The 21,268-nt window shown below is 44.1% G+C and overlaps 1 protein-coding gene across 4 annotated transcripts in view; it reads left to right on the top strand.

Moving 5' to 3' along the window:
• The window catches only part of EYA2 (EYA transcriptional coactivator and phosphatase 2), a 211,790-nt gene that overhangs the window by 104,141 nt on the left and 86,381 nt on the right, over positions 1-21,268 (top strand). For all 4 annotated transcript variants that reach the window (XM_029221778.1, XM_029221777.1, XM_029221776.1 and 1 more), the window contains 2 exons: positions 16,405-16,472; positions 17,962-18,139. In XM_029221778.1, the coding sequence (XP_029077611.1) occupies positions 16,405-16,472; positions 17,962-18,139 (246 nt within the window). The remainder of the gene's footprint in view (positions 1-16,404; positions 16,473-17,961; positions 18,140-21,268) is intronic.

Raw genomic sequence — 21,268 nt, 5'->3', positions numbered from 1 at the left:
AACTATTGAATGTTTGTAATGTGTCACGTAGGGTGCTAGGAGCTAAAAATAGTGCCAAAAACAAAACAGACTTTTTTTTTTCAAAAATTATTTCCAGAGAGCCCGTCATATACCACCTACTCCTCTAGAAACCGAGCGTAATACAGTGAATAAAAGACAAAGTCCCTGCACCCAGGGAGCTTACATCCAAGTGGGAATGAGATAAACAATAAATGTGTGTCTAAAAGCGTAAGATGATTTCAGAGGCTGTCAGTGCTACTGAAAGAAAAAAATCAAAGCCAGGGTGATGCGTAAGGTGTGGCTGGAGTGGTGGGTTGGTGGGGACTGCTCTAGCTGGCGTGGTCACGGAATGTCATTTCGGAACTGGCACCTGACTGAGGAGGCAACCAGCCATGGGGAGGGGTCAGGGCTTCCAGCTGTTGTCCCTGGTCTGGTAACATCGGCCTCACCTGGAAGAGAGTTAGAAATCTCAGGTCTCACCCAGAACCTGCTGAATCTACTTTTTAACAGGATCTCTAGGTGATTCCTGTGCACAGTAACATTTGGGCTACGAGAAGGTAGAGGGAGGAGCAAACGCAGACATCCTAAAATTATGTTCTAGATGGCCAGGTGGCTGGAGAGAGGCCAAGCGGGGCTATCCTGGTTTGCTAGGGTTGCAGTACAAAGTGCCACAAACTGGGTGGTTTAAAACAACAGAAATTTATTCCCTCACGATTCTGGAGGCCAGAAGTCCAATATCAAGGTGTTTGCAGGGTTGGTTCCTTCTGGAGGCTCTGAGTGAGAATCTGTTCCTTGCCCCTCTCCCAGCTTCTGGTGGTGGCCAGCAGTCCTTGGCCTTCCTTGGCTTATTGGAGACTCATCGCTCCGGTCTCTGCCTCTGTCTTCACAGGGCCTTTTTCCCTCTGCAGGTCTGTGTCCAAATTTCTCTCTTCTCATGAGGGCACCAGTCATTGGATCAGGGCCCACCCTAATCCAGGATGACCTCATCTTAGCTTGATTACATTTGCAAAGACCCTGTTTCCAAATAAGGTCACATTCATAGGTCCTGGGGCTAGGACTTGAATCGGTCTTTTCGGGGGACACAATTCAACCCACAACAGGGCAGAAAGGTGGAGCGCAGTGAGGTCAGAGAAGTGATGGGTCACAGAAGGCCCGTGGACATGGTGGAGGGTTATAAATACAAGGGGAAGCCAGGGAGGCTGTACTGATCTGGAAAAGAGCAGCTTTGAGGATAAGGAATTGAACCAGGGTCAGGGCGGATGCAGGAAAATCAGTGAAGAAACTACGCATACCCTGGGCAAAGAGATGATAGAGGCATGGAGGTGGTGGTGGTGAAGATGGAGAAAAATGGATAGCCTTGCAGGGTATTCTAGAGGCCCTATTCACAGAAATGAGTGTTGGTATTTAGATCTATGAGAGGGAGAGAGCATCAAAGATGATGATTCAGTCATTCATCTTTTCTTTCAACAGACATTTTTTACATACCTAGTCAGTGAAGAATGGGTATGTTATCTCTTTTTGGAGGAGGGCAGTCATGTAAATGCCAAGTGCCCTCATGGTGACCAAGTGGCTGCAGCAGCTCCAGCCTTTTTACTGTACAACATCTTGAGATTCCTTGTCATTTGGACCTGCTTAGTTCATGTGCACTCCCCTAAAGCAATCATTGTGCTCAGGGGAATGTGATGCACCAATTGGTCCAAGCTGGGTCACATACTCCATTCCTGCCAAATTTCCACCAGGGCAATATAAGGCATGTCTAACCTTAGTGCCTTCCCTAGGCACTTGATATCTGTGACAATTTCTCTCCCACAATATAACGTGTTTCAGAATCTCTGATCTTTATGGGGTTACCATTCTCAAGAATCTCTCCAGAGATACTTGGCAGTAAGAATAATGCGTTTGGTCTTGGGATCCATTGTGACCCCCTGATCTGTTTCCACAACACTGAGTGTAGAAGTCACACAGTCAGTCCTTTCCCGTGTTGTACCAGATCATGCCACTCCCCTGCGTGAAAGCCCGTCTGGGGTTTCCCGTTGCAGTCAGAAATGAATGCCAGTGCCTTGCTGTAACTACCCCCTGCCAAGCCTAGCCTGATTCAGCCCCTGAAGACCCTTCCTGACCTCATCGTGCAGACTGCCCCCCAATCCTCTCCATTTCACTCACACTGGCTTTCTTTTTGTTCTCCCCACCTCAGGGCCTTTACATTTTGCTGTTGCCCCCACCCCGGAGTGTTCTTTCCCCAGCCCTTCACGTGGCTGGCTCTTTCTCATCCATTTAGCTTCTGCTCAACTGCCACCTCCTCTAAGAGGCCCTCCAGCTTTGTCAGTCTTCTACGTAACTGAAATTAACAAATATCAACGTTTTTGTCTAGTGTGTGCTCAGAACAGCCTCACGATTCTGCATCTTTTTGCCATTTGTCACCAGCACTGCCTGTTGGACATCTTCCCACACCGGCACATGTGGATCTGCATGTGATCGCTTTCTCCTCATAGCATCATTACCCTTCTTGGCCCCCTTCTCCCCCATCTCTGCTCCGGCATTATTTTGACTCGTGTGGCAGAGACGCAGTGACAGGACGGCCTATCTGAAATGGCATTCTCAGGAATGTGGATTGTTTTATTACCAGTTAAATATGCTTTATGCTACCTGTGAATGAGGCCATTGTGACATTTAGCAACTGATTTGATTAAACACAGATGTGGGCTGGACTCCATGTGGAGCAAAGATGCAGGAGGACAGGCGGTGGGGGCGTGGTTGGATATTTTAAGATGGCAGAGTGGGCTGGCCAACACAGCATCAGCAGGATGGACATGGGAGCCTCCCTTCCTGGCATATGGATCAAGTGTGGGTCTCAGAGCTGAGAGCTCAATCTGGGTCCCCCCCCCAAATCCTTTGTTTTCATTTGGGATCTGCTGTTTGGCCCTATCCAAATTGTTTTGTTTTTTTTTTTTTAACTTTCCTTGGATGTTTTCATTCCCCTGAATATTTTTTAAATGGTGGATCAGTGAAATACTAGCATTGTTGATGCCTCCGGCGGTGATTATGAACATGCAGAGAGTAGTAATCCCAGCTACCATTTACTGAACACTTACTCTGTGCCGGGCTCTGCCTTTCATAAGCCTTATCTCACAGAATCCTCATAATAAATCAGATAAACTATGCTCAGTTCCGTTTTACAGATGAGGAAACTGAGGCTTAGAAATTTCAACCACTTTTCCATAGTCACCAGGGCAAATAATCAATTACATATGGATTTGCTGTTGTCGTCCACCCCTTCCAGGCTCTTAGATCCAAGAAGACGGGACCCAGCTCTTTCTCAAGATAGAAATCTTGGCACATACGAGGCACTGAGCAAATATTTATTGAATAAATGAATGAATGCCTGGATGCGTGAACACAGTAGGTAAAGGGTGGGGCCAGGGCTTGCCAGGTCTTTGCCTTCACCACTTTGGATTCTGGGGAAAGAAAAGAAGCAGAAAATTGACCTATGAAGAGCTGTGCTTTGTTCCTTTTTGGAACCTGGGCCATGGCTGGGGTACTTGAGTGGGTGGGTTTTTGCCACGGGCTCACCTCTCTCTACTTGTGGTTCTTCTCTGTTATACATTATCTGCTGACGACTTTTTATATCACCCCCCTCCCCCCAATTGCATATCCAGACCTTTATCACTTGCAGTCCTGGTATGTTTTTTGTTTGTTTTGGGGTTTTTTGTTGGTCTTTTTTTTTTTTTGCGGTTACGCGGGCCTCTCACTGTTGTGGCCTCTCCCATTGCGGAGCACAGGCTCCGGACGCGCAGGCTCAGCGGCCATGGCTCACGGGCCCAGCCGCTCCACGGCATGTGGGATCTTCCCGGACCAGGGCACGAACCCGTGTCCCCTGCATCGGCAGGCGGACTTTCAACCACTGCGCCACCAGGGAGGCCCCCTGGTATGTTTTCTTCAACTTTATTTGAATAGTGGCAGCAGTCAGACATAATTGTTGAACAGGTACCTGTTTTTGAGTGTCACTGCGGACCTAGTCGAGTAGGTCCCTTCGTTGTAGGGAAAGAAATTGTAAGATGGATTCCAAGCAAGTAACGTTGATGAGGGTATGCTTGTTCATTGGGATTATCCATGAGATTTCCTTTGCTTGGGATGGCATGTCAGACCTATGGGTGACAGTGAAATCAGGATGGCAGTGACCTGTGCTATTTCCACAGCTGCTTGGAAGGCTGGGCTGCACACAGGCTGGGAGCCTGGGCTTTGGAGTCAGGCTGACCTGGGCTTGAACCCTGCTCTGTCACTTCCTAATAGGACCTCCTTCTTAGGGTTGTGATGGAAATTTTTAAAGATAATGCATGTAAAATGACCAGCCCTGGGGAAGGTCATAAGTGCTCAATAAATGGAGGCCATTATTATTATTAGTCCAGCTGCTAACGTCAGTAACTGAAGTTTCTAAGGGCTTAGATTAAGTTGAAGCTGAGCTTGGCCCAGGAGAGGGAGGAGAGGTTTTCATTGGTGACTGTCACCATCTCCTTAAAAAGGAAATGCAGAAGGCAACAAGCGCAAGAAGGGATGTGCGGAGTCACCAGTAATCAGAGAAATGGGAATTAAAGACAGTAAATGAGATAACATGTTGGTCCTAGTAGGACAGCAAAGATTAGCAAGTGTGATGATGCCAACTGCTGGTGGGGATGCGGGGGTAGAGGATCCGACGCCACTGCCGGTGGGAAGATGCACCCGGCAGCCGCGCCGAGAGCACTCACTCAGCCCTTAGGGAAACTCGTTCTGTTTGACCTTGGAACCCAGCAGTCCCACTCATGGGGATACATCCTGAGTAAACGCACACACAGGCCACGAGGGAAGAGGTCCAAGGATGTTCACAGCAGCCTTGTTTGTGGTGGGCGGAGATGAAGGTATCCCAGGTCCTCTCTCGGATGGAGGAGGGAGCAGGAGAGATATGGAGAAAGCGCACGAGGGAGGGCTGGGCAGCTGCCAGCACGACAGGCGAGATGTACCCACAGTCACAAAGGTAAGAACCTAACGCTGGGTGAAAAAAGCTGAGAAATGCAGCACACAGAATTTACAGAAATTATACCTGCCCACAAAACACTAGTGCACTTTTTGCAAGAACACAGAAAAAAAGGATATGCACAAACACACACCTGTGGAGTGACAGAGAGTGGCCGGAAACAAATTTTTAAAAAGAGAGATCTTGGGTGCCCTCAGGAGGAAAAGGTGCGTGAACTTGAATGAGCTCATGAGCACCTGACCTTTTGCAGGATGGCAAAAGAGGATGCTGCCCACACAGGTTCTCTGACGTTGGTGGAGGCATGGTTCCAGGGACATAAAGAATTCCTCGGTCCCTTGTATAGCGGGTATGAATCTCAGTCTGCGAGCTTAAGGGGCTTAAAAAATAGAACTGACTTTATTTTCAGCATGTCAACAGGATTTGTATTTTGAGCCACCATTCCCCTGGGCTGGTAAGAACGTTTTATCTTAGTGTTTCAGGGCTTTCCCCAAACTCTCCAGAATTTTGACCATGGTTCCAGAATCTTACCTAGTGCCAGTGTGTTGTGGGAGCAGGGTCCCATCCCGTCTTCCATCACTGGGGCCCAGGCTGCTGCTGGGTCGTCCACTGTCTTGGTCCATGTGGCCCTTTTGGGTCTGTGGTTCTTCATCCCTGTGTCTTTGCCACATCGTGGGCACAGGAATCTTTTATTGCTCTGTCTTCCTAGACCAGAGATCACAAACTGAAAACCCATAGGCCTCACCCACCCTGCAATCATGTTTTTGTTTGTTTTATTTTGTTTTCTTTTTATTTTGTCCAACTACTTTGTTGCCTACATTTAAAAATTGGGACATTTTATATACAAATCCAGATTTCTGACTTGTTTGGAAAAATAAGAAGCCCTGGCTACATTCGACTCACATTTCTAGGTGACAAGGGTCAGCTGGAGCTAAGTAGTATTGTATCAGTTAGGAATGCTTTGGGCTGCAAGGAACAAAAAGCCCAACTCCCACCAGCTTAAACCATAATGGTACTTACTGTGTATTTAACAAGTCTAGACCCCCAAGGTTGTTTGTCAGCTCAGTTTTATCTTCAAGGACCAAGTTCTTTTCATCCTTTTACTCCTTCTGTTTTTAGCATGTGGGCTTTTTGCTTTTATGTTTGTGGCCTCCTGTTCCAAGATGGCTGCTGTAACTCCAGACATTACATCCTCACATAATCCAGGGGAGGATCCAGCAGAGGAACAAAAGAAAAGTCTCTCCCAGAAGCCCCCTTGGCCAGAGCTAGATTTCATGGCTGTCCTGAAGCTGCCAGGCAGAAAGGAATTGGGAGTGCTTCCTGGGGAACCAAATGGCGTCTGCCACAAACTGCTACCCTCTTAGATGGAAACTGTGCGTTCCAGTTGGCCACAGTCCACACCACCCCCTCTTGTTCCCCGACACCAAAACTGTAGGTCAGTCACCATTTTTCATTGTGTCTGCACCAGCTCCTCTGGCCTCCTTCCCCTGCTGGGCCTGTAAGGTTTTGAGTGCTGCCGACCTTAGACTCAGCACACACAGCCACTTCTGATTTGGGGGTCTCGCTGCTTTCTCAGCAGCTGTAGGCGGGTGCAGAGAATAGAATCCCTCTGTCCCACGACTCCCACTCATCCTCATTCTCCTGCTCCACTCACTCTTTACCCTTCCCTCTCGCTCTGCCCTGTTTCTCTAACCAGGAGAATTGCATCCCCCTCCCCCCCTCTGCCCCACACCTGGAGAAAAGCCTTCTTTCCTTCTATTTCTTACCTACCTCAACCTCATTCTTAGTTGGCCTGCCAAGTGGGGTCAGTCCACAGACTTGCTGGCCTGTAATAACATAAATACAGGACTGGAGTGAGAAACTTTCACAGTGATTCACTATTGCCCCAGCATTCAAGCACGTGATCGTAGACTCGTCTCCTAGCACAGGGTGTAGAGCAGTTTTGGAGCTGTCAGATCACACCATGAATTGTCACATCTTCTTCCCCAAAAGGTTAGGCATTTAAAAACCAGTCCTTTACAGAGAGTTCAAGAAGCATTAGCCTGCATGTCAAATCCTCCCAGACTCAGGAACCTACACGTTGGATCAGAAGAGCCGAGATAACTCATTTCTGCTACATCTTTCTTCTTCTTCTGCCCATGCTGTGCATCCAGTGTCAGGGCCCATGACCCTGGTGTGACCATCTGGGAGGAGAAGTCCCAAAGTGTATCAGAGCGTGGCCCTGACACGCTTGCCTTCCCCCTGTGAACCCGGATTTGCTTTCCACCTCTCCCTTGTGATTGCGTGGTGAGAGCTGCCCGGTGGAGGAAGGAAGAGTGGAATTAAAGCATCCACGTCAGACACACCGCAGGAGCGATTTCTCAGTGCGAAAGTTGAGGAGAAACACCCAGAAAGTTCACACCTCTCCGCATTTTCTTTTGTATCTCTCCATTAAACATATCCCTGTAGATATGATTTCTGATTGCCTAATCCACCATGTAGAATGTGCTCTGGAATGTCACAGGCCACTCCGAAGTGCCCTCTCGATTGCGCATCTGGTGCCAGGTTTGCGGGTAGGTCTCCCGTATCACAGGCAGGCACCAGCTCTTTTATGCAGTTAATTTGGGCAAACGAGAAGGCTCAGTATCGTGTGCAAGAATCACACCATAAACATGTTCGCTTCCCAATTTACACAGAGTGTAATTGAGGGAACCCGGTTCTCCTCTTGACGGCTGTAATAAAGGAAGGACGGATCTTTTTGGACTGACAACATTTGAAAGATCCCAGATCTCACCCATATTGTAAGCGGCCCCTGCGTGCGAGAGCTGTCTGATGATCTCAGAAAGTGGTGCGAGTTGCCTGGGGGGTGGGACCAGCTTGTCTGACCTTCGTTCAGAAGAGCCTTCTGCGGAGAATCTTGGCAGCCTGGTTACGATGGAGCCATAATACTGCCAACAAAGGGAAAGAAAACATGAAAAGGGAACACGAGGTTGGTCCCAAGGAGGGTAGGGACAAGAATTTCTCCCTGAAATCGGGGTGGGTGGAAGGAATGAGACTCAGATATCACCTCTTCTCTCAGGGCTCGAGGTGGGGAGTGTCCAGGGCTGTGGCCGAGGCAGGTGTCATCATGTTTCTGGGCCCCTCTGTACCCTTCCTTCCTTTACTGCTGCCTGGGAGATGGGCGTAGAGACAATATTGGGAGGTAGCAGAAGCAGCAGTTTTGTTTTGTTTTTAACTGAGATAAAATTCACAGAACTTAGAATTAAACTATTGGCCATCTTAAAGCATACAGTTCAGTGGTGGTTAGTGCGTTCACAGTGTTGGGTAACCACCACCTCTATCTAATTCCAAGACATTTCCTCACCCCAAAAGGAAACCCCATACCCATGAAGCTCTCAATCCCAATTCCCCCTTCCCCACAAGCCGCTGGCAACCACTAATCTACTTTCTGTATCGATGGATTTGCCTCTTCTGGACATTTCATATAAATCGGATCGTAGAATATGTGGCCTTTGGTGTATGGCTTCTTCCACTTAGCATAATGTTTTTGGGATTCATCCATGTTTTAGCATGTACTTCATTCCTTTTTATAGCCGAATAATATTCCATTGAATAGATATGCCACATTTTGTTTATTCTTTCATCAGTTGATGGACATTGGGTTGTTTCCACCTTTTGGCAATTGAGAATAGAACAAGTAGAACAAGTTTTTGTTTGAACACCTGTTTTCAGTTCTTTGGGGCACATACCCAGGAGTGGAATTGCTGGATCATATAGTAATTCTATGTTTAACTGTGTGAGGCATCTCCAGACTTTTCCACAGTGGCTTCACCATTTTATATTCCCACCAATAATGTACGAGGCTTCAAATTTCTTCACAACCTCGCCAACTCTTGTTATTTTCTGCTTTGTGTTTTGGGGGGTTTTTTATGGTCAACCTAGTAGATGTGAAGGAGCAGCAGTTTTCAGCTCAGATGTGGTTGGGCAAGCCATGGAACTCTTCCAACGCTGAGTTTCTGTAAACTGAATAACAATTTCTACCGTGGAGGGTGAACAGCAGCATTAAACAGGTCACTATATATAACAGCATCCAATTCTGGGAATGTCTTTACTTGATACAGAGGGCCACCTCCAGGTGCTGTATCACCCAGTACTTCACATACTCTCTGGGGTGAAGGACCAGGGTTTTTTCCTTAATTTAGTGTAAAACACAATAAAAATGAATCACTAGAACATCCATTCTCGATGGGGAAGTTAGGACCCAAAGGTGACAAAAATTGGTTCTCAGAGCGGCAAAAACATCTTCCTCTTTTTGTGTTAAGCACACCTATATATAAGTATTTAAATATAAATATATATTAAGTATTAAATATATATTAAGATAAACATAGTAAAGTATAAGATATAAACAGATATGTAGTATATCTGTAATATTAAAATTTTATAGAGGGAGGGGAGATTGGAGGAATCTAAAAAGGATGGGGGGGAGAGGAGTGGCAATAATGAAAAAAAGATTGAGAAACAATAGAACTTAAAGATGCAAATTATAAGCCCTGATTTTTTATTATCAGATTCAGCAGACAGTTCTACACACTGGCTCTCAATTTTTGTATTTATCTCATCACCAACTGGTAATTACCAGTTTGTGGGCAGGCCCCAGTCTTCAGTCCACATTTCAGTAAGGCTGCGCTCATGCATCACTGTGTTTTGATCTGTCTGGAATTATCTCAACTCCTTGTGTATCTCTTCACTCAGCGGTGTTCTGTCTGTCCTCTCCGAACGTGTCAACCCTTGCTTATTGTACTAGAAAAGTGCCTGACACAGTAATATTTGTTACATCACTTGGAAATGATTGTTGAATGAATGAATGACCATCCACTTAAAAATCGTTTTACTGAGGGACTTCCCTAGTGGTCCAGTGGTTAAGAATCTGCTTTCCAATGCAGGGGACGCAGGTTCTATCCCTGGTTGGGGAACTAAGATCCCGCTTGCTGCGGGGCAACTAAGCCCATGAGCTCTAGAGCCTACACACCACAGCTGGTGAGCCCGCACGCTCTGGAGCCCCTGCACCACAACTAAAGAGAAGACTGCGCCGTAACAAAGATCCCGCATGCCACAACAAAGATCCTGCATGCCGCAACTAAGACCCAACACAGCCCAATAAATAAATAAATATTTTAAAGAAAAAAAAATGAAAAAAACAAATATTTCTAAAAAAAAAATTGTTTTACTGAGCCAGGCAGTGAAAGTCTACTTTTACTTAAAACCCAAGAAAACCAGTCAACCAAAGAAAAAGCTGATATGACACACAAAATTACAATGTCTTCAATAAGAAAGAAGGGCATTTCTTTCTCACCTAAAAGTCCAAACTGATGTGATGGTTCTGGTCTGCAAATGTGGCAGGGGTCCAAGCTCCTATGTCTAGTTGCTCAGCTCTGTGGTCCAAGATAGCTCCATTCCCAGGAAAGGAAGAACCTGCCTCTGCCCTTTAAGGGCACAACCAGGAAGTTGCACACACGTTACTTATCCCTCTTCCCTTCTCTAGAACTCATCACATAGCCACACCAGCCACAAGGGAAGCTGGGAAATGTAGTGCTTATTCTAATTGGCCATGTGTGCAGGTTGAAAGCAGAGATTCTATTAATATGAGAGAGAAGGAATGAATGGATTTTGGAGGGGCCCCTAGCAGGAGCTGCCACCGTCATCACCTTAAGAGAGGATGTTTTCCTCATCTCATCCTTGCCTTCCCCAGCCCTCACCAGGCCTTCCACCAGGCTGATGAAGGCAAGAGGTCAGCGTTTAACATTGCAGCTCCAGGTGGGTCCATTTGCAAACCACATGCGTGGCACGAGATTTCTGGGACCACGTGCTCCCTTCCTCAGTGTCCTCTCTGGCATGGGAGGGCTCTCTCACTGCAGGGGTTCTGGGACTGCCCTCAGCACACTGCAGTTTGTCCAGCTGTCCATTCTTCTCATGCCCCTGGGTCATAAAGTGAAAACAAACAAGAGGCCATTTTGGAGAAAGAATACCAAGGGACAAGACTGTGGCCTGTTTATTTCCAAACCTGCCTTATATCGTTATTCAGAAGGTTGCCATAAAAGAAAAGAGAAATCAGGAGAGAAAACACTACATCCAGAAGTGACTTCCTAAGGCAGGCATGTTCCTGTGATTTAGCAGGTAGAGTTGCCATGGTAACCAGGACCCCAAAAATGACCTTGAATGGAATAGGGTGGCCTAGACTTTCTGCCAGATGTGGTGTCTGGACAGGCCATTGAGGAACGAATGGGATTCCAGCACATCATGCCATACCAGTGTGGACAGATTCTCTGATTTCTATGTCTTAGATAGGCCTCCATGTGTTACCAAGTCCAAGCTCACTCTGCTTGCCACACGACAGACCAATAAATCGGGAGACAAGGTGTTGAGGCAAGGAATAGCGACTTTATTCGGAAAGCCGGCAGACGGAGAAGATGGCAGACTAGTGTCCCCAAAAACCATCTTATTGGGGTCTGGATGCCAGTTTCTTTCATAGAACAGAGAGAGCGGGGAGGAGGTGAGAAAGTAAAGTAAAAAGGCCATTAGTCTTGCAAAATATCTCCTGGCTTGGCCGGTATTGGCGAGGGGATGTGTTAATTTCTTCTTTTCTGCAGCCATTCACAGGTAGGCAGGGTCAGATTGTCTCCCTATGAGCTGAACAAAGACCCTTTAGTTTAGTATTCAGGCAGAGGGGCAGGGTTCCCTGAGGCAGATTATAATAACAAAAGCAACAAAAAGCAGAGGTTACAGTAAAAGAAACAGATCCAACATGGAGTCAGATTTTGCTCTTCTCTGTTACACACGTAATGGAGATCAGGAGGGGCTGCCCAGGTGTGGCGGTGTTCCTGGTTCTTGCTCTCTTCACCTGGCTCACTCCTACTCATCCTCCAGAGATTAGTTTAGACGTCATTTCCTCCAGGAAGCCTTCCCTGGCTCCACCCCTCACCAGCTGGCATTTCGGAACCCTTCCCTGTGCCCCCCAGGCTCCCAGTGAAAGCGCTTACTGGCAGCTTACCTCTCCACTGCCTTCCCAGTGCCCAGGACATAATCCCCCTCACCTCTGGATAAGGATATGGTTAGTTTATTTTGTCAATTTGACTTTAGAAACCATTTCAATGTTTTATATAATTATAAAACACATTGGAAAAAGTAATTCCTAAAATTTAATAGCAAACCGTTATGAACCTAGTATATTGAGTTACTGGTATAACCTCTTGGAGAAGAGACTTTATTTACCCATACAGTATTTTTCCTCTTTTTCTTTCTTCCTTCTTGATGTTTCAAGATTCCTTTTTTTTTTAATTTTTAAAATTTCCTGTCTCTTTCAAGAACTTCCTGTATCCATTATTTCAGGGTAGATCTATAGCGACGAGTTCTCTTAGATCTCCTTCATTCTAGAATATATTGATTTCCCTTCATTTCTGAAGGATATAGAACTCTGAGTTGATACTCTTGAAAAATGTTGTGCCACTTTCTTCTGGCCAAGAGAAATTGACAAGCTTATTCAAAAATTAATATGTAAATGCCAAGATTATACTGAGAAGCCAAAGCAATCTTGGAAAAGAAAAACAAAGTTAGAGAACTTACACTAGCTCGTTTCAAAACTTGCTATAAAGCTACAGTAATCAAGACAGGATTAAGGACCTACTGTATAGCACAGGGAACTCTGCTCAATATTCTGTAATAACCTAAGTTATTATTCTGTTCCCCCTTAAGTGGGAAAAGAATTTGAAGAAAATAGATACGTGTATATGTATAACTGAATCACTTTGCTGTACACCTGAAAGTAACACAACATTGTTAATCAACTGTGCTCCAATATAAAATAAAAATTTTTTAAAAAGACAGGATGGAATTCGTATAGGATAGATATCTCAGTGGAAAAGAATAGAGTCCAGAAATAAACTCTCACATCTATTGTCAATTAACTTTTAAAAATTTTATTGAAGTATAGTTGATTTACAATGTTGTGTTAATTTCTGCTGTATAGCAAAGTGACTCAGTTATGTATATACATATTATTTTTCATATTCTTTTCCATTATGGTTTATCACAGGATGTTGAATATAGTTCCCTGTGCTGTACAGTAGGGCCTTGTTGTTTATCAATTCTGTATATTGTCAATTAATTTTTGATAAAGGTTTCAAGTAATTCAGTGAGAGAAAGGATAAATTTTTACGGTTGTGATGGAACAACTGGATAGCCATATGCAAAAAGATTGATTTAGACCCTTACCTCACACTGTACACAAAAATTAACTTACATTATATCATAGACCTAAATGTAAGACCCAAAACTATAAAATTTCTAGAAGAAAACATAAAGAATCTTTATGACCTTGGGTTAGGCAGCAAAAGCAAGATTCATGATAAAAAATTGGTAACTAAAACTTTTGCTTTGCTTTTCAACAGACACCATTAAGAAAATGAAAAGACAAGCTACAGACTGGGAGATAATATTTGTAAATCATATGTCTGATAAAGAACTTGTTTCCAGAACATATAAGGAACTCTTACAATTCACTGTTAAGAGGACAAGCCCAACTTTTTTTTTAGTGGGAAAAAGATTTGAATGGACCTTCATCAAAGAAGATGCATGACTGATAAACACATGAAAAGATGCCCAACATGGTTAGTCATTAGAGAAACGCTACTTAAAGCCAAAATGAGATACCACTGCACACCTACTAGAATGGCTATAGTCACAAAGACCGAACATACCAAGTGCTGGAAAACTGGAACTCTCTTCCATTGCTGGTGGGAATATAAAACACACATTGCTGGTAGGAATGGAGAATGGCACTGACACGTTGGAAGACAGTTTGGCCATTTTTTTTTTTTTTTTTTTGGCTGTGCCACGCAGCTTGTAAGATCTTATTTCCCTGACTGGGGATTGAACCTGGGCCCTCAGCAGTGAAAATGCGGAGTCCTAACCACTGGACTGCCAGAGAATTCCCTTTTTTGTTTGTTTGGGGTTTTTTTGTGTTTTGGGTTTTTTTTTTTAGTTTGGCCATTTCTTAAAAAGTGAAATATACTCTTACCACATGACTCCACAATCTTACTCCTAGGGATCCTCCCAAGAGAAATGGAAACATATATCCACACATGACTTGTATGCAAATAATTATAGCAGCATTATCCATAATAGCCAAAAATGGGATGTGGTCCATCCATAGCATGGAATACTATTCAGCAATAAAAAGGAATAAATTACTAATGCAAATTACAACATGGATGAACTTCTAAAGCATGATGCTAAGGGAAAGAGGCCAGACACAAATATATGTTGTAATGATCCTGTTTCTAAGAAATATCTAGAAAAGGCAAACTCTAGAATAAGCAACAGGTGAACTGCTGCCTGAGGCTGGGGCTGGGAGTGGGGGTTGACTGCAGACAGGCAGAGGGCACTTTGGGGGTGATGGAAATGTTCTAAAACTGCATCGTGGTGATGGCTGCACATTTATAGCGATTTACTTTGAAAAGTGACATTTTTACAATGGAGGAATTGTATAGTATATAAATGGTATAGTATATAATGGTATAGTATTATATCCCAGAAAACAGTTCTAAAAAGAAGCAGCAATGACAGTCTAGAGTCACGTTGGAAACGCAGACTTGAGCCAGACTGCCCAGGTTCCAGCCCCAGCGGCTGTCACTCACTATCTCTGTTGCCTTGAGCACGCTACTTAACCTTTTTCTCCACTCACTTTCCCCGCTAGAAGCCCTGACACACGAGCTCACTGCTGTTATTGCTGTCACCGCCCTCTTCTTTCTCCGGGCTCCTGCTCCATTGACCCTTTTGCTCTTTCTTTAACCTGTCAAGCTAATCCCTACCTCAGGGTCTTTGACCTCAGTGTCTGTGAATGCTCTTCCCCCAGGATGTTTCCATCACTGGCTTCCTCTTATCATTCCTGGCTCAGCTCAAATGTCATCTCAGAGGTCTTCCCTGACCACCCTACCTGAAATGACACCACACTCATTCGTTCATTTACTCATTCATCCACTAAGTAGCATCTTCTAGTAGTAGTAGTAATAGTAGTAGTAGTGTCACTTTTATCCCCATTTTACAGGTGGGACAACTGAAGCTCAACGAGGAGAAGTCATTACACTCATTCATTTAATTCAAAACATAATTATTACCACCTTACATTCTTTAGAATGGCTACAATTAAAAAAAAACAGAAAATAAGTGTTGGCAAGGATGTGGAGAAATTAGAACCCTTGCTCACTGCTGGTGGGAATGTAAAATGATGCAACCACTGTGGAAAAACAGTATGGCGGGTCCTCAAAAAGTTAAAAATAGAATTGCCAAATGACCCAGCAATTCTACTTCTGCGTATATACCCCAAAGAATTGAAGGCAGGGTCTCAAAGAGACATTTGTATACTTGTGTTCATAGTAACATTATTCACAACGGCAAAAAGGTAAGAGCAAACCAGTGGCCATCAGCAGGTGAATGGATAAAAATGAGATGTATATACACTATGAAATACTATTCAGCCTTAAAAAGGAAGGAAATTCTGACACATGCTGTAACATGGATGAACCTTGAAGACATTATACAAAGTAAAATAAGCCAGTCACAAAAGGATAGATACTGTATGACTTCACTTATATGAGTTCCCTAGGGTAGCCAGATTCATAGAGACAGCAAGTAGAATGGTGGTTGCTAGGGGCTGAGGGGAGGGGGTAAAATGGGACTTACTGTTTAATGGGCACATGGTTGTAGTTTTGCCAGATGGAAAAGGTTCTCGAGATGGATGGTGGTGACGGTTGCACAACGTCGTGAATGTACTTAATGCCACTTAATACACTTAAAAGTGGTTAAAATGATAAAAAATAGACAAACAGCAAGGTCCTACTGTACAGCACAGGGAACTATATTCAACATCTTGTCATAAGCTATAATGGAAAAGAATCTGAAAAAGAATAGATACATATATGTATAACTGAATCATTTTGCTGTACACCTAAAACTAACACAACATTGTAAATTAACTATAGTTCAATTTTTTTAAAAAATGGTTAAAAGGGTAAATTTCATGTTATGTACATTTACAATTTTTTTAAATAAATAAGTTTTAAAACATAATTATCGAGTACCAGAAACTGTGTTGGGTGCCCTCTCGTTTATTTCTCACCAGAATCCTTTGAAGGTGTTATTTATATTTTATTCATTAATATTATTAATTTATTATTAATTAAAATATTATTCACGTTGTTCATTAATTCGTTGAGAGAACTGAGGTTCAGAGAGGTTGCCAGAGTCACAGGTTGCATCCCAACCTGTCGGAGGACCTCAAAGACCCCACCTTTCTGCTGTGTCTTTCTCCTCCATGTCCCTCTCTGACTGTAAAAAACCTCATCTGTCCCTCCTTCCTGCAGGCACAGCAGGGATCTATCAAGGAGCAAATGGACTGACCAACGCAGCTGGCTTTGGAACTGTGCACCAGGTAGGCAGAGCTCCCCACCCTTAAATAGTCCCCTTAAATCCAGGTACACAGAGAGCCCCCTTGTACCCATGAGCCCTACCAGAAACCGTGTCTCTGATTCCCTGGATTTGGAGAACACAGGGGCCAGACTGTACCAACAGCCATTGGAAAGATACAGTGTAAAGGCAGAGAAATTGGAATTGCTGGCAGATTTCCAAGATGACACGGACTGCGTTATATGTTCCATCTTGATCTGAGTCTAAGACACCCATTGACTGTTGAATCTGGGATGGATGGATGCAATAACCTGTGGTCTTTCACCAGACCCCAAGCTTCTCCAGGGTGAAATTATATCTTCTTCGCCTCTGCGTCCCAGTGTCGAGTGCCCGACACAGAGTGGGAGCTTTATAAATCCTTGTTAGATTGAATTTAGTCAGCACTGTGAAGATGGATGGATGCTGGCTAATAGTCTGGGTCTCTTGGTTTCACTTAGAGAGTGAATTAAGAATTGACCCACTAAAGGTGGACGGGAACTCTGTGCACTATTGGTGCACCTTTCCTGTAAGAACCTTCCGTGAGCTGCTTGCAGGGTGGAGAAGCACTGCTCTGTGGTGGGGCTGAACATTTGAAACAATGACTGTTGTCGGAGAGTTGGACGATGTGGTCGGTTTAAGCAAAGCTTGATAAAGAAGATTGGCATTCTTCGATTTCATCTCCAGGACTCCCTCATAGGAGATTCTGGATCCCTAATGCTGTGTAGGCGCTACTGTGTTTGCACAACACCCCCTCCCCCACCGTGAGCCTAAAATGCCACCTAGTCTCCGGGGTATGTGTATGTGGTCTTTATTACTCATTCATTTGTTCACTAATTTTTCCAGTATTTATTGAGTGCCCATACGTGCCCAGCACAGCTGTGACCAAGACGGATGCTGTCAGGGCCACGTTCATGTCCCTCAGGGTGCACCTGTTGACCTCTAGCTGTCAGGCTCTGCACCCCTGGGCCCAAGGGTGTTTTCTGGAACCAATGTATACAGCAGGCAGGAAGTGCCAGGGAATTAAGTGTTCCCTGGGAGCAGCTCTCAAGCAAAGACTGGCTGGACTTGGTATATAAATACCCCAGCTCCCTTGCCCCTTGGGAGAGATCTTTCTGAGATGTGTTTTCTACCACCCTAGCATCTCCCTGGTAGAATTCAGCTCCAGTTCCCACTGGAGAAGCCCCTGTGCTGGCTGCCTTCCCTTCTCCCCTTTGCTGTCTCGCTTCCCCACTCCCCAACTGGTCTCTCCTTCACGCCCCAAATCCACTACTTGCACTTGAATCCTTGTCTTGGAGGTCTGCTGCTAGGGAAAGCCCCTAGAGCTTTTATTCTATAAAGAGCCCCTAGAGCTTTTATTTTTATAAAAGCCCTCATAGAGCTTTTATTGTAATAGTGGGGAGACACAAGAGACCCAGCCCGGGGGGCCCCTTACCCACATCAGCCTGACAGCCTTCCTCGTGGGTTTCCCTCTCCAGGACTATCCTTCCTACCCCGGCTTCCCACAGAGCCAGTACTCCCAGTATTACAGCTCGTCCTACAGCCCTCCGTACGTCCCGGCCGGCAGCATCTGCTCCTCTCCCCTCTCCACGTCCACCTACGTCCTGCAGGAGGAACCTCACAACGTCCCCAGCCAGAGTTCTGAGTCGCTTGGCGGTAAGTACAGTCACTGTCATGTGGTCATTCCTGGCTGTGGTCTGAGCTCTTATATGAAGGATGGACTGGACATAGGTCCCAGTTGTAATGAACCGGTCACCCAAGAGCTAACTTCATCTTTTGTTGGCTTTTCTTTGTGTGTGTGTGTGTGTGTGTGTGTGTGTATTTAATTGCACCCATGTTTAAAAGTTACAGATTTTTACCTAAAAATTCTAATGTCTGCCTTCTCTTGAAAGACGATCTGGTCACCCTAGGTCCACATTATTAAGTCACAATGCTTGTCTGGAGCTGAGTAATGTCTGCGCCGTTCAGACAGGGTACACACGACTCCACATCCAGGCCCCTTGGTGATACACATCACTGTGCGACTAACTCGCCAGCCTACGGATTCATTCATTCGTTCCGTAAATCTGCTATGCACATGTCTTCTCTTTTATGAGATGATTTAGGCTCATCACCACTAAATAACATGACAGCCATAAATTAGAACATCCAATGATAGTAGATATCATTGCATTTTATTCTTCTTTTCTGAAACCTCCTGTTTCCAGGGCTTTGTAGAAGCTGAACGAGCATGATGGTTTGCGAATGTTCATTCAATAAATATTTATTGGTTGATGGCTAGAGGAAGAACAATAGTGAAGACTCACCTCTTTGTTCCTGAAGTTCTTGGTGCAGCTGTTGCTTTTAGCCCTTGTATTTTCCATCAGTTGGGGTGAGTTAGATAATATTGGTTTGGTGACAAATGGAGACAATGTGGCCAAGCATTTTTAAGTCAACTTTGAAGGACGTTTAGGGTTTGAGCATTGATTTTGGTCATTGTGACCTCATCCCAGAGTATAGAATAAATGCCTAATACCCACATTCCAATTTCCAAATTGCTTCCTTGGAAGAGTATGAAGTGTAACAAACTTTTCTTTGTCATAATCCTGAATTATCTTTGCCCATCCTGCTTTTCACAATGTGGCCTCGACACACTGGTTTCAGAAATGAAATATAAGCAGGAAATCTTCCAATAGATGCTACTATCTATCTATAATTTGATGGTGAACTGGATTCCAAAGACTTACTTCCCAAGAATTTGGGTCATGTGGGAAGGTCGTTTTTGTTCCCCATCAGGAGTGAACATAAAGGCTCATTGTGTCATTGAAGTTTTTCTTTATTGTTTCCCCCTGTTCTTCATCTATCCCCTGGTCTAAGGTTCAACACTAAGTGGTTGAGATGGTTTTTACTGTGTGTCTAACAAGCTCACGTAAAATCTAATGACATAAATAATTGTCAGCTATAACCGAGGTCTCTTGCCTCTTCTCCCCAGTGTCCGTTATAAAGGAACAGCATTTAAGCATACTCGTTTGCCCACGCACATAGGCACACGCTTATGCACTCTCTTAAAATTTCCCATAAAAACTCCACTTTTGAAATTATCCAGGATCTGCTTGAGTGGTTGGTTCCAAATTCCAGAGGCTCAAGAGGTTTATATCTTACCGACAGATCATGCTCACTCTTTGCGTTGCCCGGATATGGTATCCTAATGCTCTTCTCCTGCCTGGCCCCCAGCCCTGCCACAGCACCATCTGCATGACATGCATTAACAGTTACATTAAGCCCCAACAATTTGCTGATGGAGAGGGCAAAATCTGGACATCTGACGTTACTCAAGAGGAAAGACAAATCAGTAGGGGTTGCTTGAGGACTTTTTTCTTTTTAAGCTTTTAAGTATGTTACAAATTATCTAAAAAGAAGTTGTAGTATATTTTAAATTTCTTAGATCTTCTCCCTCAGTCAGTAGAAGGAGGAATTTTTTTTAATCTCTCAAGAAGAAACTTGCAAGGTTCTTTCATGCAATTTGGCAACATCTAACAAAATTGAAAATGCATGTACTCTTTAACCCAGTTATTCTACTTCTAGAAACTTATCCTAAAGGTAAATTCCCACATAGGTACAAAGACTTAAATTAAAAGAATATTTTTTGAGCATTGCCATAGCAAAAGACTGAAAACAACGTAAATATCCATTAATAGGAGTCAGGTTAAATAAATGATGGCGTATCCACCACTGGCGCACTATACATCTGTTAAAAAGAATAAGTAAGCTAGTTATATCTTCACTAATATGGATCTCTCTTTGAGCTATTGCGATATGTGAAAAACTATGATAGTGGCAGAACTATGTGCATGATATGATCCTGGAGTTTTTTTTTCAATATAAGTATAGTTTAATACCTATATTTGCATAGGAAATTTCTGGAAGGATGCAAAAAAAAACTGTTAACAGTCATTTTCTCTAGGGAGGAAACTAGAGGGAAAAGACTTGATGTAACAGACAATAGGCCACTCCACTTAACAGCAAAATTCACATTTTCTCACGTGCACATGAAACATTTACCAAAATAGACATATCCTGGGCCATAAATCATGAAGTCTCATTACATTTAAAAGGTTTCAAGGCATACAAAATATGTTCTCTGAAAACAGTGGAATTAAATTAGAAATAAATAGCAAGAAGATTTTCGGAAAATTCTCAAATAGTCAGAAACAAAATAGCACACTTCTAAATAACCCACGTGTGATGGTTAATTTTATGTGTCAACTGTCCAGGCTATGGGATGCCCAGACAGCTGGTTAAACATTATTTCTGGGTGTGTCTGTGAGAGTGTCTCCAGAAAACACTAGTATTTGAATCAGTAGACTGAGTAAAGGAGATGGCCCCCACCAATGAGGGCAGGCATCATTTAAATCCAATGAGGGCTCGTCTTATAGAACAAAAAGGCAGAGGAAGAGTGATCTCTCTCTCTCTTTTATTAAGCTGTGACATTCATCTTTTCCTGAGACATTGGGGCTTCTAGTTCTAAGCCTTTGGACGCCAAGACTTACATCAGTGGGGGCCCCTTTCTTATCCCCCACCCCTGGATCTCAGGCCTTCAGTCTCAGACTAGGAGTTACACCATTGGCTCCCCTTGTTCTCAGGTCTTTAGACTCAGACCAAATTATACCACCAGTTTTCCTGGTTCTCCAGCTTGCAAGTGGCAAATTGTGGGACTTTTTGGCCTCTGTAACTGCATGAGTCAATTCCTATAATAACTCTCCATATATATAAGTATACACACACACACACACGTGTGTGTGTGTG

This window comes from Monodon monoceros, unplaced genomic scaffold, assembly GCF_005190385.1.
Source record: "Monodon monoceros isolate NGI ecotype Baffin Bay Population unplaced genomic scaffold, NGI_Narwhal_1 Super_Scaffold_13, whole genome shotgun sequence".
Lineage (NCBI taxonomy): Eukaryota > Metazoa > Chordata > Mammalia > Artiodactyla > Monodontidae > Monodon > Monodon monoceros.
Note: the sequence above shows the minus strand (reverse complement) of the source record. Positions and strands in the feature narration are given on the sequence as shown.